We start from the raw sequence: 14,044 nt of genomic DNA, 5'->3' as shown, positions 1-14,044 counted from the left end.
TGGTACGTTCCTTCTCTCTTGTTGCCGCTTTCCTCAAATCGTTCAGCTGGTTTCGTGTTTAGCGAAGGACTGAACGATACGTCCTTGTAACAGAGAAACCGTGAATAGATGAAATACAGGAGCGATTATATGACAGTCAACTCGACTGTGGACGTTACCACCATGATCGGCTGCAATATAGAATGATCAAAATGTACACAATTTATTTACAGTGTCTTACCAGATCGTCGATCGCTGCGATAAAGCTGGTGCGTTGGCCAGTGAAATGTTAAAACAACAGGAAATATTTTGCGCGAGCAAGTTTATGTCCAACTCGTTGCCTTTCCCAGCCTGGTGTGAAGGTATATGCTTAAAATTATTTGATTCACTACGCAACAGGGGTTCTCAAGCTCTGGTGCGAAGAAACCATGATTGTCCAGGCTCATCAGTTCTCGAATAGGAACAGAAAATCTGAGCCAACTAAGTGTTGAAAGCACCATGCATGACGCCCTTAATATTTAGAAAAGGAACACATCAGCATTGGAAAGATACTAGGAACATGAAAGGAGGACTGAAGCAGCGAATGGTAATAATGGAACTAATGATGAAGTGACGCTCAGTATGCTTCTTGTGATGCGCTTGAGAGCCCCTGTTCGAGTGTTGGCTATGAATTTCAAAGCAGAGGATAGTGTACTACCCTCCATAACCATCACATCAGCATTGCCTGTGCAACACCCAGCTGTTGCGAGCGAAACGCTCTGCTGCTGGCAATGACGTTATGCTGCACGGGGGCTCCGTGATCCCATAACGAAATGGCATCTATTTCCGCATGTCCGTAGCTGGATGAGTGGTCCAAATCCTTGGACAGCATCACATGTCTTAATTACATGAAAAACAACCAGAGCACAAAAAAAAAAAAAAAAATTGTGTCGTCTTTATGCGTAAACAAACTTGATTCGATTCAGTTTTGTTTTTCTTCTTTTCCATGGCTATCGCAGATTGTCTTGCAGCAGGAGTCTTCAGCCTTGTCCCGGAGGCACTGTACCCTGTACTTGGAGAGGCTTCTTCAAGACCAAATGAACCAAGATCAAGATATTCGCAAGCTTTCGTAGAGACAAAGCTTGGCATCCACAGCAACTCCTGTAGACTTTTTTTTTGTAAAGCTGCCACCTAGAAAAAACTGGGCGATTACATTTCGACGTTGTGCGCTATTAAGGTTGGAGGAGTTGCTTCTGGCTTTTGAAGTGAAAGCGCATCTTGAAATGAAAGAATATTTGGGGCTAAATGAATGCTACAGCACAGACGCAGTCGAATCGTTAGGACATGTAAGATGTGTTGCATAGACTTCTGGTTGAAGAACACTGCTCTTGGTTTAGTCACACTTTGGAAGTAGCATACAAAATTAAATAGTGAAGAGCATGATGAAAGGTGTGCAACTTATTGCAAACACTGGTACATTACACCGCCAAGGGCGAATCCTTACATGTCCCACTGGTATATCAGCCCAGTTCCTCAGAAGTGACAAACAGGAACATGCACCTAGATTACACACTCCCTAGAATGCTACCTTTTGCGAGGACGTATAAGCAGCAAAGTGTTCTGGTAGCAATGTTGGTGGTGGCCATGCAACAAGAACAGTCAAAGAACTAAATAGGCCTTGTTTACCGCATGTTCCAGTTTTCTTATCTTGTAGAAGCACCAAGTCTTGACTGATGTCTTCAGAAGTGCGCCAATTCAAAACTGGGCTGTGGAGATGCGTTTGCAAGTATTTATGACAGGTTGGGCCAATGACGTGCTCGAGAAAAATCGATGCGAGCAGGGTTCACAAAGATGAACCTTGAGATTCACATCTAAGTGGACCAAACTAATATCCGATGCACGAGTACAGGACACAAGCACTTGTGGAGATTTGGAGTCAGTAGCACTCATTTAGCCCCTTTATTGTATTCCACGGAACAATGCATTGGACATTTTTGTTTTTCACTTTCAGCAGCTGTTGCCTGCACAATTAGTGCTGTAGCGGTACAAAAAATCTTGGGAGACTTCTAAAGCCCGTAGAGCAATTCCACATCTTGCGGCATAGCAGACCAAAGCTCCCATTAATGCAGCTGCACGTTGGGATATGTCTGTCTGTATGTGGACCACCTCAAAAACACGCACGCCGGACCTCATGTACCATGCCCTCTGCCGTTCAGTTTGACAAAAAGGCCACCTGCTTACACTGGAGGTACTGATCAATGAAGGGTCGCATGCCACTTCTATCCTTGCAAGAACTATGCACTACGAGGTCAGTCCAAATGGCGAATGCAACGGCAGTAGTTTGCATGACGTAACATGCAACTGCTTTGACAGTGGCTCTCCGATTGTCGCCATGTTTTCATCATATTGAATTGTTAGCCTAAGGCCCTCAAACGCACCGTAGCCAAATAAAACTGAGCCCAAACTTTCAGTGGCGACCGTTGCTTACATGGAAGAAACGCTCTTCTGAAATATAAATTTATGACTGCTATGAAAGTTCAGATGGTCAGACTCCTGATGCCGCATCTTATTGAACCTAGAGGTCAAGTGCACAAGGTGCATGAGGGCGGTATCAAAGACTGATTGGTTGTAAAATATCAGGGAACACTGAGAATACGGTCATCAAATGTCGACCCTTGCAGAAAATACTTCACTGCTTCCACTGTTAATTCTGATCAGATAACGCCCATAAGCTGTTTCCGTGTTTGGAAATTGATGGAGACTCACTCCCATATTTCATTAAAGCCATCAGCGAGTAATTGACTAATCCGCAGGCATAGTTTCTGCAAGACTAACTGCCATCTAGTGGTAGACAGCACGGTGTCAAATGTTGCAGCAACCCGTAACTGAGGGGTCATTATTAGCGGTTCATGTCATCAGAACTTAATATGCAGTTTTAAGCAAGCGCATGCACAGTGTCCCCAAATATGCATATTTAGAGGCGATAAGCATGGAAATTCCACACGTAATTGCAGGTCTAAGGCAAACCAGCACAGAATGCTACCTGCATGTGCAGCTCGTATTGAGCACTAAACTACGAAGACGAGAATAGACAGATCTCACCAGATGATCTGCACATGCACGAGCTTTCGACAGCGGCGCTGCCGCCATCTTAGTTGGAGTACTCTGAGCACTGCTGGTGCAGCTGCTTGCTGCGTGCTTCAGGTATATTGCCGTTTGGCATGAATCCTTGGCACAGAAGACCATTGAACGCTGTGTTAAAATGCGTCCGGACCTCTAATGTATGTTATTTTACTTCAGGTTACACTGCACATCCTAGCGTTGAGAGAAAAAAAAAAAAAAAGAATAGTAGTCAACGCTTACATGTGGCCAGGTCGTCTCGTCGTGTTGATGCGCTCGCGTCGCTTCGTTGAATAAGTATTAGTTAAAAAGAGAAATCACGTTCCTGTTGTCATGAGAGCAAAAATCTTTTTTAGTGAATGTCAGCACGCGAGCGATAAAGTTACAGTGTGCAGAAAATAATTTTGCCAAACTGCGAGAGCACTCCGGGACTATGAAGATGAGAAAATAAACCGATGGGACGAAAAAAAAAAAAGCTTTTTGCGCTTTTTTCTTCAAGCAGTATTTTCAATGTACACTGTGTTGTCAACGCAGGACTTCGAGCACAGTGATGCGTTAAATGTGAATGAAGTCGCCGTGAAGCAGGTTAGAAGCGTGTCCGCGGAGGGACGACTGGCCGCATGCTGTTTGCAAAAGTTTAACGTCACGGAAATCTTGTGCACAGCAAACTATTTCCTGCAACACAAGGGATGGATGAGTCAGTAAGAGGTTTTGGTGACACACACAATGTGGTGGATGAGCAGCAGCCCCCTCAGGGCGGCGGCGGCAGCCTCAGCCGATGGCTCGGCGCCTCTAAGTACTCTAAGTACCGGCATGCAATGCAGCACCGGTGGCGTAGTGCAACTCGCGGTGAGATCGGTCTATTCCAGACATGCCCAGCTGCCAGAGGCAGTCTCTGCTAACGTGGCTCACAACCCAACAGAGTCCAAATGTACCATGCTACATGAAGTGCCACTACTAGTTTAGAAAACTAAGTGATTTGTTATACTATTTTGCTATGAAGTTTCTCTACACAACAATAAATATGGAAAAGTTGGATTTTCCCTAATGCAGAATGGTGTTTGAGCTCTGCACGGTATTGCTGATGCAGCCCTGAAGTGGGTACTGCAGCCTGCTTCATCCTACTAACAATGCTATAGTGCGAATTGAAGTATTCTTCTGCCACATGGCTTTCTGTTCAACCACCAGAGCACGGATGAAGAAATGAACTAGGAGAGAACAATAAGTTACACAACATACTGAAAATGGGAGGCCATTCCGGCCACAATTTGTGCTTCCAGTTTTGGAGAAAGTTGTTAACTACAAAGGACAGTGTACTGAATGCATGTTCTGCTGTGCTCCCCTAACATTGACTGCACTGTCGGCCACAAAAGTTTGCGGGATCTGCAGCGCGTGGCAGAGCGACGGAAAAATGCACTGCCACGGCCCCTACCGTGACGCGGCCGGTGTTGAGGCTATCGGCCGTGGCCTCCGAGATTAGATCCGGCAACGGCACGTTGTCTAAACGCGCCGTCGCTAATCAACGAGGCCGATAGCCTCAACACCGGCCGCGTCACGATAGGTGACGCAGCAATGCATTTTTCCGTCGCTCCGCCACGCGCTGCAGATCCCGCAAACTTTTGCGGCCGACAGTACATGTGCGCAGATCACTTTTCTTGGCTTTAATCAAGCTGTAGTGTGCTCCAATTTTTCTTTCTCCATGCTCAGACGTCATTTTACAGGCATGGGCAAGAGACTATGCACGAGACGGCCATGGGAACTTCCGTTGGACAAGAAAGCCACTCAATGGTTGTTGGATGGCATCGAAGAGGAATATTTAGAACAGTATTTGTGAAAGCGCAGTAAACACTTAACTCGAAACAATTTCGGATATGACAGCAGCCAATCACCAGACGGACCGCCATTGGTACAAAAACAAGCACAGTGGCTGTAAAACAAAAAGTACTTATCTGTACATTCCTACCTGGTAGTGTTTGCCAGAACAGCAAGAATTCCTCAGCGGGCTACATTTGTACTGCATGCATATTCAACGACTATTGCAGTACGTACCATCCGATCAAGTTTAAAATATTTGTTACCTGCACTATGCCTGCCGACACAGGCAGTTCATACACTTCAGCGAAAATTTTAATTATGCATTTGAAGACTAATTGTAAAAATTGCACTCAAAACAATGCATTGAGCCAAAAAACATTTCTTACGAGATCTCCACTCCATGAATACAGATGTTTTCCAAGCACACATCTCGGCATCTTGCGCATCGATGCACATAACCCTTTCTCTACTGAAGACTAGCTGACCTTGTCCACACGATTTGTACTGCTCCCACCGAAGATGAGTCACACTGATCCATTTTGCTGATTTGTTTTTGCCTTCAACAGATGGCTCCGTAAGAAATTTAAAAACTTGCTCAAAGCATGCATTTTGGCTGAGGAACGACAATTCTGGCAACCAGAATTAAATATGACATGCTTCCGTGTCTGAGTACGCGCATACTAGCAACAGCGCACGAAAAAAAAAAAAAAAAAAAAGGACTTGTTTGTAGAAGTTTTGTTGGACTCCTGAGAGTGAAGAAATTTTTATTCCCTCAGCACAGCCACGAATGACAACACAGAGCAGTATATCTTTTCTGACAATCAGATTCGAATGAAGGCACCCTGACGTGTCGGCAGTGGATGCCGATAGAGGTACTCTAAACGAAACGCCACTGGGGTGGGGCGTCCGGGGTTTCTGTTCTGAGCCTCGCTTATCACTTTGCTTTAATTTTAAAATTTTGAAGAGGCATTTTCTGCGCCGAAGACTGGAGCGGCTCCGACTTTCTCTGTGGTGCAGAGCAGATAAGCCGATCCCTTGCATATTAAAAAAAATATTTGTTCGGTGTATATTGCAAATAAAGCGCCTTACATTATTTTTTTTTTTGCCAGTTGTTTGAACTTGCATAGAATAAATTTGGCAAATAAAAAAGATAGGTATTTCTGTATCATTTCGGGCCAAGGAGCTTGCTAGGGAAAGAGTTGAATCATCACTACACTGCAGCAGAAGTGAGCTCATCTGCTTAAATCGACATTCAGGAGGGGGGGGGGGGGAGGGTCCACATGCTCTGCTGGTAAGTACATTTGCCTCTGGAAAAACAAGCCTGCTTCGTGGGTGTCATACAATTAGCCATGACATGCCCGTTTTCATGCTGGGAATAATATGGAGTGGAATATTACTTTGACACAGAATCATAAAATTTAGGGTCATGTAAATGTCACCAAACCTTAAGGCTACAAGGCAGCCAGCCCACTGGTAGGAAAGTCAAAATCACAAAAGGGCCTCTCACGAAGTTTGGGCATTGACAAATGAACAAGAGCAGCACATACACAAGTATGAGCCTAGAAAGCAAGGAACAACTGTGTGGCGTGGAAACAAATGAAACTTTACAAAACCCCACGCCTCTACTTTCGAGGGAGCCACACTTCCACAGTGACAGTGACACACACAGCATCTCTTCGGAAGAGGTACTCCTTGAAAGTTCACAAAGACTGTAGCCTAATGTGGAGAGCTCAGCACCAACCACTGGAGACGAATCACAAAGCAAAATAAAGGTCTCATCCCTGTCCATACTGAGAGAACTCTGTTAACAGTGGCCACCCCCCCCCTCCCAGTTTAGTTCCCTTGAATTTCTTCTATAATGAATATATTTTATAGGATCTTCTGGCAAAATCCTGCCTACAAGGCGCATTAAAACTTTCGGTGTGCAACCAATATTCATAATGGGGTGTGGCAAGAGGCCCTTCAAGACCTTCAAGACTTGAAGACCTTCAAGGCCTTCAAGACTAGCCATCTAACACAAGCATGTGTTTAGGTTCTGCTCAGGAGCAGTTATGACATCACCATGAAAGCATTATGCAGCGATGGGTGGTTTGCCTGATGGCCAGAGGAACAAAGGATTAGATTGCCTAAGGAAATCTGTGCAAGTCTATCACAATGATGGTCTCATCTGCTAAGGCAGGTAATCTGCAGGCCTGAAAAACTTGACATGCGATCTCTAGCTCTATGAAGTGTACACACCAAGCAATGAACATATGACCCCAAAAAATAATGGACAGCTTCATCAAGGTAATTTTGTGCAAAGTATTTTCATTACAATGACAGGCCAAGCTCTACCAATTCAGTGTGAACAAATGATAACTGTGCAAGGCCTTATGCTAGATGGAAATGAATGCAGGGATCACAATCGCAGAACATGGAGCGTAAAGGCAAGCCTCCCACTGCTCACGTCACTTGCTTGAATGGTTCAACGGCAACAGGCAGGGAATACAGCGACATGTCAAGTATGCTAATTATAAAGCTGTACACGCATGAAAGCTGCTAGGCCTGCTCCAGGGGTAACAACTGAGGCTACGAACGTTTTTTAAATAAGAAAACAAAGGAAAGAAAAAATGAAAGGGAAGAGAATACGCGGGGGCCGCGCTCGCTTCGAAGCAGCGGACGCCACCACGCGTCCAGATGAGCGCACAGACGATTTCTTGGTGTTTGAACTATGTTTAATGGGCGACAGATAGACAGTGCAATGCAGAGAGCAATGTTTACAGGAGAAGGACGACGACAGAGTGAGTGTGACACGACACGGCCTGGTTAGATGGAGTGCAGTTAAGTTATCAGTAGCGGCGACGCTTGGGGTCTCTGTCTGCGTACTCGTCGGGGCGCCTGCCATCGTCGGCCTGCATTCCATAGTGCTGCTGTGGTGGCTGCTGCTGGTCGAAGCGGGACACACGGGTGCCACTGTCGTAGGTGCTGACAAACGTGGCCCCCTCAATGGCAGCTGCTGGTGCCTTGGTCTGAGCTGCCGCAGCTGCCATCTGCTCATGTTGCTGTTGTGGCGGTGCCATCTGCTGCATGCTGGCTGCTTGCTGAGCAGCCTGCTCTCGGCGTGTAAAGCCGAGGATGTCCTCCTCTCGCTGGCGCAGCAGCATCTCTTCCTGGCGGCGCATCTCCTCACGCCGCTTCTGCTCGGCATGGCGCATCTCTCGCTCATGCTGAAAGATCTTGCTCTGCTCCTCCATGATGCGAAGCTGCTCACGCAGCAGCCGTGTCTCGTGTTCATAGCGGTAGTACTCCATCTCTTCCTCAAGCTTGCGCCGCTCATCCTCCATTTCGCGCTCCAGAAATTCGCGCTTCTGCTTCTCAAGCTCCAGGAGCTTCTTCCAGCGGCTGGAGAACTCGTACTCAAAAGTGCCAGGCTCAGCAAAGCGCGGGCCCAGTTCACGCTCCTTGAGGTACTGAGGGTTGTTCTTGTTGATGTTTTTCTCGGGAAATCCATCTTCCTCGTCACGCAGATCGAGTGGTTCTACAAGAACGGGCCGAGGTGATGCGGTAAGCAGTAGACAGCTTTGCGAAGCCTTCTTGAGTGCAGCCAGAGCACTTGTTTTGCGTGCAAACTCCACAATGCCTTCGCCCACAGAGCGGCCTCTGTCGTCCACGATGACCACGGCACGGTCAATCTCGCCAAAGATGGAGAATGCATCTTCCAGCAGCTCATTGGACACAAATGGGCTGAGGTTCTTAACTTTTAGTGACGAACCCTGCGTGGCAAAGCGCACCTGCAGGTAGCGGCCCTCGTGAGGCGTGTTGTCTAGGGCAGCCTTGGCCGCCTCAGCTTGTTGCCGAAGCTCATACTTGATAAAGCCGAAGCCCTTCTGGGCATGCAGAAACACCTCAAGCAGCTCTCCGTATGCTCCAAAAATGCGGCGGAACTCTTCCTCTGTCATATTGTTGCCTAAGTTGCCCACAAAGAGGCGGCAACGTGCCCCGCTACGCTTTACAGGCTGAGGGTGTGGGGGAGGCATTGGTGGGCCCTGGCCAGGGGGACCACCAAATGGTCCCAGCTGCTGCTGTTGCTGCATCTGCTGAGGGCCAGGAACACCAGGAGGCCCACCCTGCTGCCCACCCTGGTCCGGTTTCTGCTGCGTCGCGTATCGAACATTCAGCCGGCGGCCATTCTTCTCAGTGCCATTAAGGGCGCGCAGAGCCTTCTCTGCTTGTTCATGCGTCTTGAACAGCACAAAGCCAAACCACTTGGTCTTGTTGAGGAAGATGTCACGCACCTCACCGTGCTCTTCAAACATCTTGCGAAACGTTTCGTCGTTCATCATGTTCGACACATTAGACACAAAAAGCTTGCAATTCTCTGCATGTTCGCCACCTGGTTTGCTTGCGGTGTTCGTTGCATTTGCAGAATTGGGTGTTGTAGCATTGGGGGTGCCCTGGCCACTTGAAGCATTTGTGACGGGCTGAGAGTTCTGGTTGGCCACCGGAGACGGAGGCTCTACCTTGGCCACTGGCTTTGGTGGAGTCGCTTGCTGGTTTGGTGCCTGGTCTTTCTTCTGCTGTTGAACGGGCGAGGGCTTCTGTTGCTGCACAGGTGTTTTCTGCTGCTGACTGTTGTTCACTTGTGTTGGTGCTTGCTGGGGGCGCGGGGTTTGTTGTGGAGACTGTTGTTGCTGTTGAGTTTGACGAGGAGACTGTTGCTGCTGTTGCTGCTGTTGCTGGGGCTGTGGCGAAGGCTTGGAGGGCTGGGATGATGATCTTGGCTGCTGTTGAGGTGGTGGCATAGACTTTGACTGGTATCTATTGTCCGGCTGGCTCTGGGTATGTGGACTGCGCGCGCCATCATGTTGGCCGTAATGGCTGTTGCGCTCATCGTACTGCCGGCCGCCGCCACCGTAGTTACGGTTCCCTCCACCACCGTACGGTGAGTGCCGCGGTGGGTAAGATGACGATCCACGTCTTCCAGACATCTACCTTCGCTATCGGCACACGAAACCTCTGCAGACACGGTGATGAAAAAAAGACACACATTGCGGCAAGCAGCAAAATTCATACTACACGCGCGCGCAACCGCATCTGCATGCGAGTTCAGAAAAAGCCTGCGCTGCCTTCAACGCACCGAGAGCACGAACAGAAAATGAAGAACTAATTGTCAATGTGTGCTCTTCGATGAATTTGTCACAATGCTCATATATGCATGCAAATCCAATTTCTCATGAGAGAATAAACCTTTGTAGGGTCATTAATGCACAGAAGTCGAATGGGTTCTGCACATGTTATCCGCAAGCAAATGCCGCAAAAGAACTGACTGCATAGCTTCTTGTTACTTAACAGAAAGAAACGTCCATTTGGCTGTGGACACCGTTGATAGCACATTACTTTCACGAGGCAGCATTCACCACTGCTAAAACACGCAAACATTTAAAGGTATGCAGATCACTGCGCATAATCACGATTTAAGGCAAACTGTTATAACTTAGAAAAAGTAAAATGCATATGCAGCCCAAAGCGCGACAATATCGATGCGTTGGGACCATACATGTTTTAAAGGGAAAGACAACGAAGTTTTATGATACGCATTTTCTTTAGTCCGAGTGTATTTAAATCGTAGAATGCTAAGGCACAAAACGCCATGAAACAATTTTATGGGAATATTTCGAAATGTATCACCGATGAAGTCATACACACAACACATGCAGCAAACAGGAGTAGGTGAGCGAGATAATGATCATACGCCGGTGAACAAGTGAGGCCTGTGTTGCAGGTATTTGTCATCGCACGCTGCGGTACTCTGCACATGCGCGCACACAACGGGCATGTACCATGGCTTTTCCATTCCACTAGTTGCCACGATGGCAGCGCTGCTCCCTAGCATCAACTCCTTCTTCCCCCTTATAAGCATTTAATAAAGTGGGGATGTCTTACGAGATATGCAGACCAATTTTAAGCATCAATTACACTGCGCAAGCACACCAGTAGAATGCTTAAAGCAATCCGAACGACTCCTTCGTGCTGTTTAAAGGCTTCATCAGGCAATGCAACTTGCGTGTCTTTCAATGCAACTAAAAAATACGAATACTATTTATATCTCAAGAAGCATGCTCGCTTCTGTCCCTACAATTCACGGAATTTCAACTTCCGCCAGGATCAAATCGTACATTCTGGCCAGTGGTCAGTCCTTTTAGGCATTAAAAGGGATATAGCACCTTGAGTGAACAATGCACAAAGCATCAATGTACCCTTCGATGTGGTGATGGTGCTGCGAGATTAGAGAGAGAGTTGCACTGACACAAAGGTTTTCTTAACTAACTATTATTGCATTGCCAGCGATAGGTAAATTCACTCGAATCGAACTTACGCAACGTCATTTTCAGCTCACTTTTCATTATTTACATGACGGCGTTGCACACCAGTATGAACAAGGCAGACAACTCAACGAGAGGAGAGGTGACCCCTGCACAATGCTCGCACAGTGTGGTCAACGACTGTGCAAGGCAAACACTGAATGTCTGCAAGAAAAGGCATTAGACACAAAGCAACCATACCTCGCGACACAAGCTTTTTTTTTTTTTTTTTTGAACTGTTAATGCATTGCCAGAGTTTTATTGTGAAAGTTCACTTGAATCCAACTTATGCCTTGCTTCCAGTGTTAAGACACAGCACAAGGCCATTTTCACACAATTAACATCTCTGAGCTTAACTTTCATTATTCACTTTTCATTATTAATGGAAATTAATCCTGCGTGGAATTGTCATTGGGCACATTGTCACCAATGTGCAAGACAACTTGCATGTGAAGAGACTAAAATTGGATCACTGATTACGTATCAGAAATCCTTGAGTTGTTATTCACGGCTAGAAAAACATGAAAGTAGAGTACCAACACAAAATTTAAAATCAACATTGTTCGATTCTTTGGCTTTGTGCTTTAAAGTGATGACACGTTAAAACATTGCAACTCGTGTGCATATGCCTACTTATGCAACCACTTTTTGATGCGAAACAAGCTTGATAGAAATATTTACGAAGATGAGATTTCAGAATTCCAAATTTTGTACTTTAAGAATAAAAGAATAAGGGAACAGACATGTGACAGCGGACTGGCTTTACATGTTCACTTCACTTTTACAAGCCTAACTTTTGTTGTTTCAAGATGTTTTTCTTTTGTAGCAGCTTCAAAGGGCGAAGCATCCTCAGCATTTTTTAGCAAGACCTGATCAAGACAGGCACAAGGGCCTTGATACCTTCAGACATTTAGCTCATGACGGTAACCTAGCCCAAAGAACCGTAAACAGTTTGTCCACGTTTTATTCAACAACGCCAATTACTCTCTGCATGCAGGAGCGTACATTGTCTCGTGGCAAGTTGGTTTAGTTACTGTCTATTTACTGCAGCACCCAACTCGAATCTTGTGTTGGTACTCAACTTACAGTTCTTCACTGGTAGGTTGGAAACAATATAGATGAATGAAGGGACTATAAATTTGCAATGATAATTGTAATCTCACAGGGAGTGCACTAACAGTGCTCGCCAAATCACACGTGCCTAGTAACTACAGAATTAGACAAACTGTGTCATGACTTCCTGGTTTCAAGCTACCTCTATTATAAGTTTTCCCACATTCTTATTCCGTATGGCAGCTTTTAGCACATTTAAGCAGGCTCGATCCCAACATTTTATATTCACTTGCATAAGGAAGCCTATAAAGAACAATTATCGAACCCAAGGTTTGCGCAAAACTACCCACAGCCAATACCACCGAGTCTAGGAGAATATTTAAAAATGCTTAGGCCGCTGACATTTGCAACCCTCTTGACCTGTTCCCCATATGAGCGTTCTTTTGGCTTTTGTATCCAGGTTAGCCTCTGAAAACAGGAGGTGGTGATGCTAATAGGCTGAAACACACTTCATGGCCAATATGTTATATGTTGTACTACCTAAATTTGTCAGAGCTCTCAGGAACTTCTGGTTAAAATCGGTTAAAGGGACACTAAAGTGAAACAATGAATCTTTTCAGATTGATCAAGTGTACTCTGAGACTTAATGTCATTAATGTCCCCATCATAAGTTTATTAATAGAGGAGAAAATCAAGGTCAAAGTTCCATTTTAAAATTTGCGCCGAAATCCCCGCGCCACGGATTTCGAAGAGCATTTGTTGTACTTTAGTGACATTGGCTCAATGAAATTTTTTGAAACTTCACGTATGTTGAGTTTATGGCTCTCTCAGAAATCAATACACTTTATTTCTACTGATTAAGAACTACGTAGGCCCAGTAGATGCCATCCAAATCTATGACATGGTGTTTGGTGTGGGAATGTCAAGGTAGGTGGCGTCGGCACCTGCACATTATTTTTGCGCGTTTTCTCACTAGGCGTCTTCTCGCAGCAAGCGTGGAAATTTTGGAATTGTGAAAGAGTAATTTACTAACAGCAAAATTGTTTTCTCTTTAGTGTCCATTTACGACACACTAATTTTTTTTCCCCTGGCCTTACAGGTTTTGCTTTTTGTCACACTTGAAAACGGTGGCAGATTCTGAAATGAGTGAGAAATGACTCCTGGGCCCATATTCTCAAACGATCGCAAAAGGCGCGTTTGGAGACGTAGAATCTGATGCGTTCAATAACACAGAAGTGAGTGTACCGTATAAGCGCAGAGCGACCCGAGTGCGGCGTTTTTGAGCGTATGCTGGCTTCTAAGCAGTGGCCAGGCTTGGCTGTGGCTACTTGAAATATGGGGCGTGTTGAAAGTGCTTTCAACGTTTTTTTTTTTTGCGATTGTTTAATGCACAGTGTAATATTTAAAGAATGCAACTTTGTGTGAAATGTATTTTCGTTGAGAGCTTAACTCAGCGTACTCAGACAGTTCAGCTGTAGTGTGCCGCCGCAGCGATATCGTCTCAACATCTCAACATGCTGCCGGCTCGCGATAAGCCACGCGAGCAATGCACGGTTCATGTTCCTGAGACATTCAAACCACGAAAAAACGCGCTGACAAAGAAAGAGTACTGATAACACCCTGAGATAATGCTCGCTGAAAGCTTCAGCGTAAAAAATGCTGCGTACATCCATCGAGGATTGAATACTAGAAGCTACCGCCTACGTCACTGAAATGCTAGTCTTCACCACGAACCGACGGTGATCAGGCGTGTTCGT

At 45.9% G+C, this 14,044-nt stretch overlaps 1 protein-coding gene across 2 annotated transcripts in view; it reads right to left on the bottom strand.

The window, feature by feature from the left end:
- Positions 1-7,585: 7,585 nt before the first annotated feature.
- Positions 7,586-14,044, bottom strand: part of LOC119393466 (splicing factor, proline- and glutamine-rich) — a 29,327-nt gene continuing 22,868 nt past the window's right edge. For both annotated transcript variants that reach the window (XM_037660498.2, XM_037660499.2), the window contains one exon: positions 7,586-9,888. In XM_037660498.2, the coding sequence (XP_037516426.1) occupies positions 7,722-9,860 (2,139 nt within the window). In that variant the 5' untranslated portion in view covers positions 9,861-9,888 and the 3' untranslated portion in view covers positions 7,586-7,721. The remainder of the gene's footprint in view (positions 9,889-14,044) is intronic.

This window comes from Rhipicephalus sanguineus, chromosome 5, assembly GCF_013339695.2.
Source record: "Rhipicephalus sanguineus isolate Rsan-2018 chromosome 5, BIME_Rsan_1.4, whole genome shotgun sequence".
Classification (NCBI taxonomy): Eukaryota; Metazoa; Arthropoda; class Arachnida; order Ixodida; family Ixodidae; genus Rhipicephalus; species Rhipicephalus sanguineus.
This window is presented reverse-complemented; position numbering and strand designations above follow the sequence as displayed.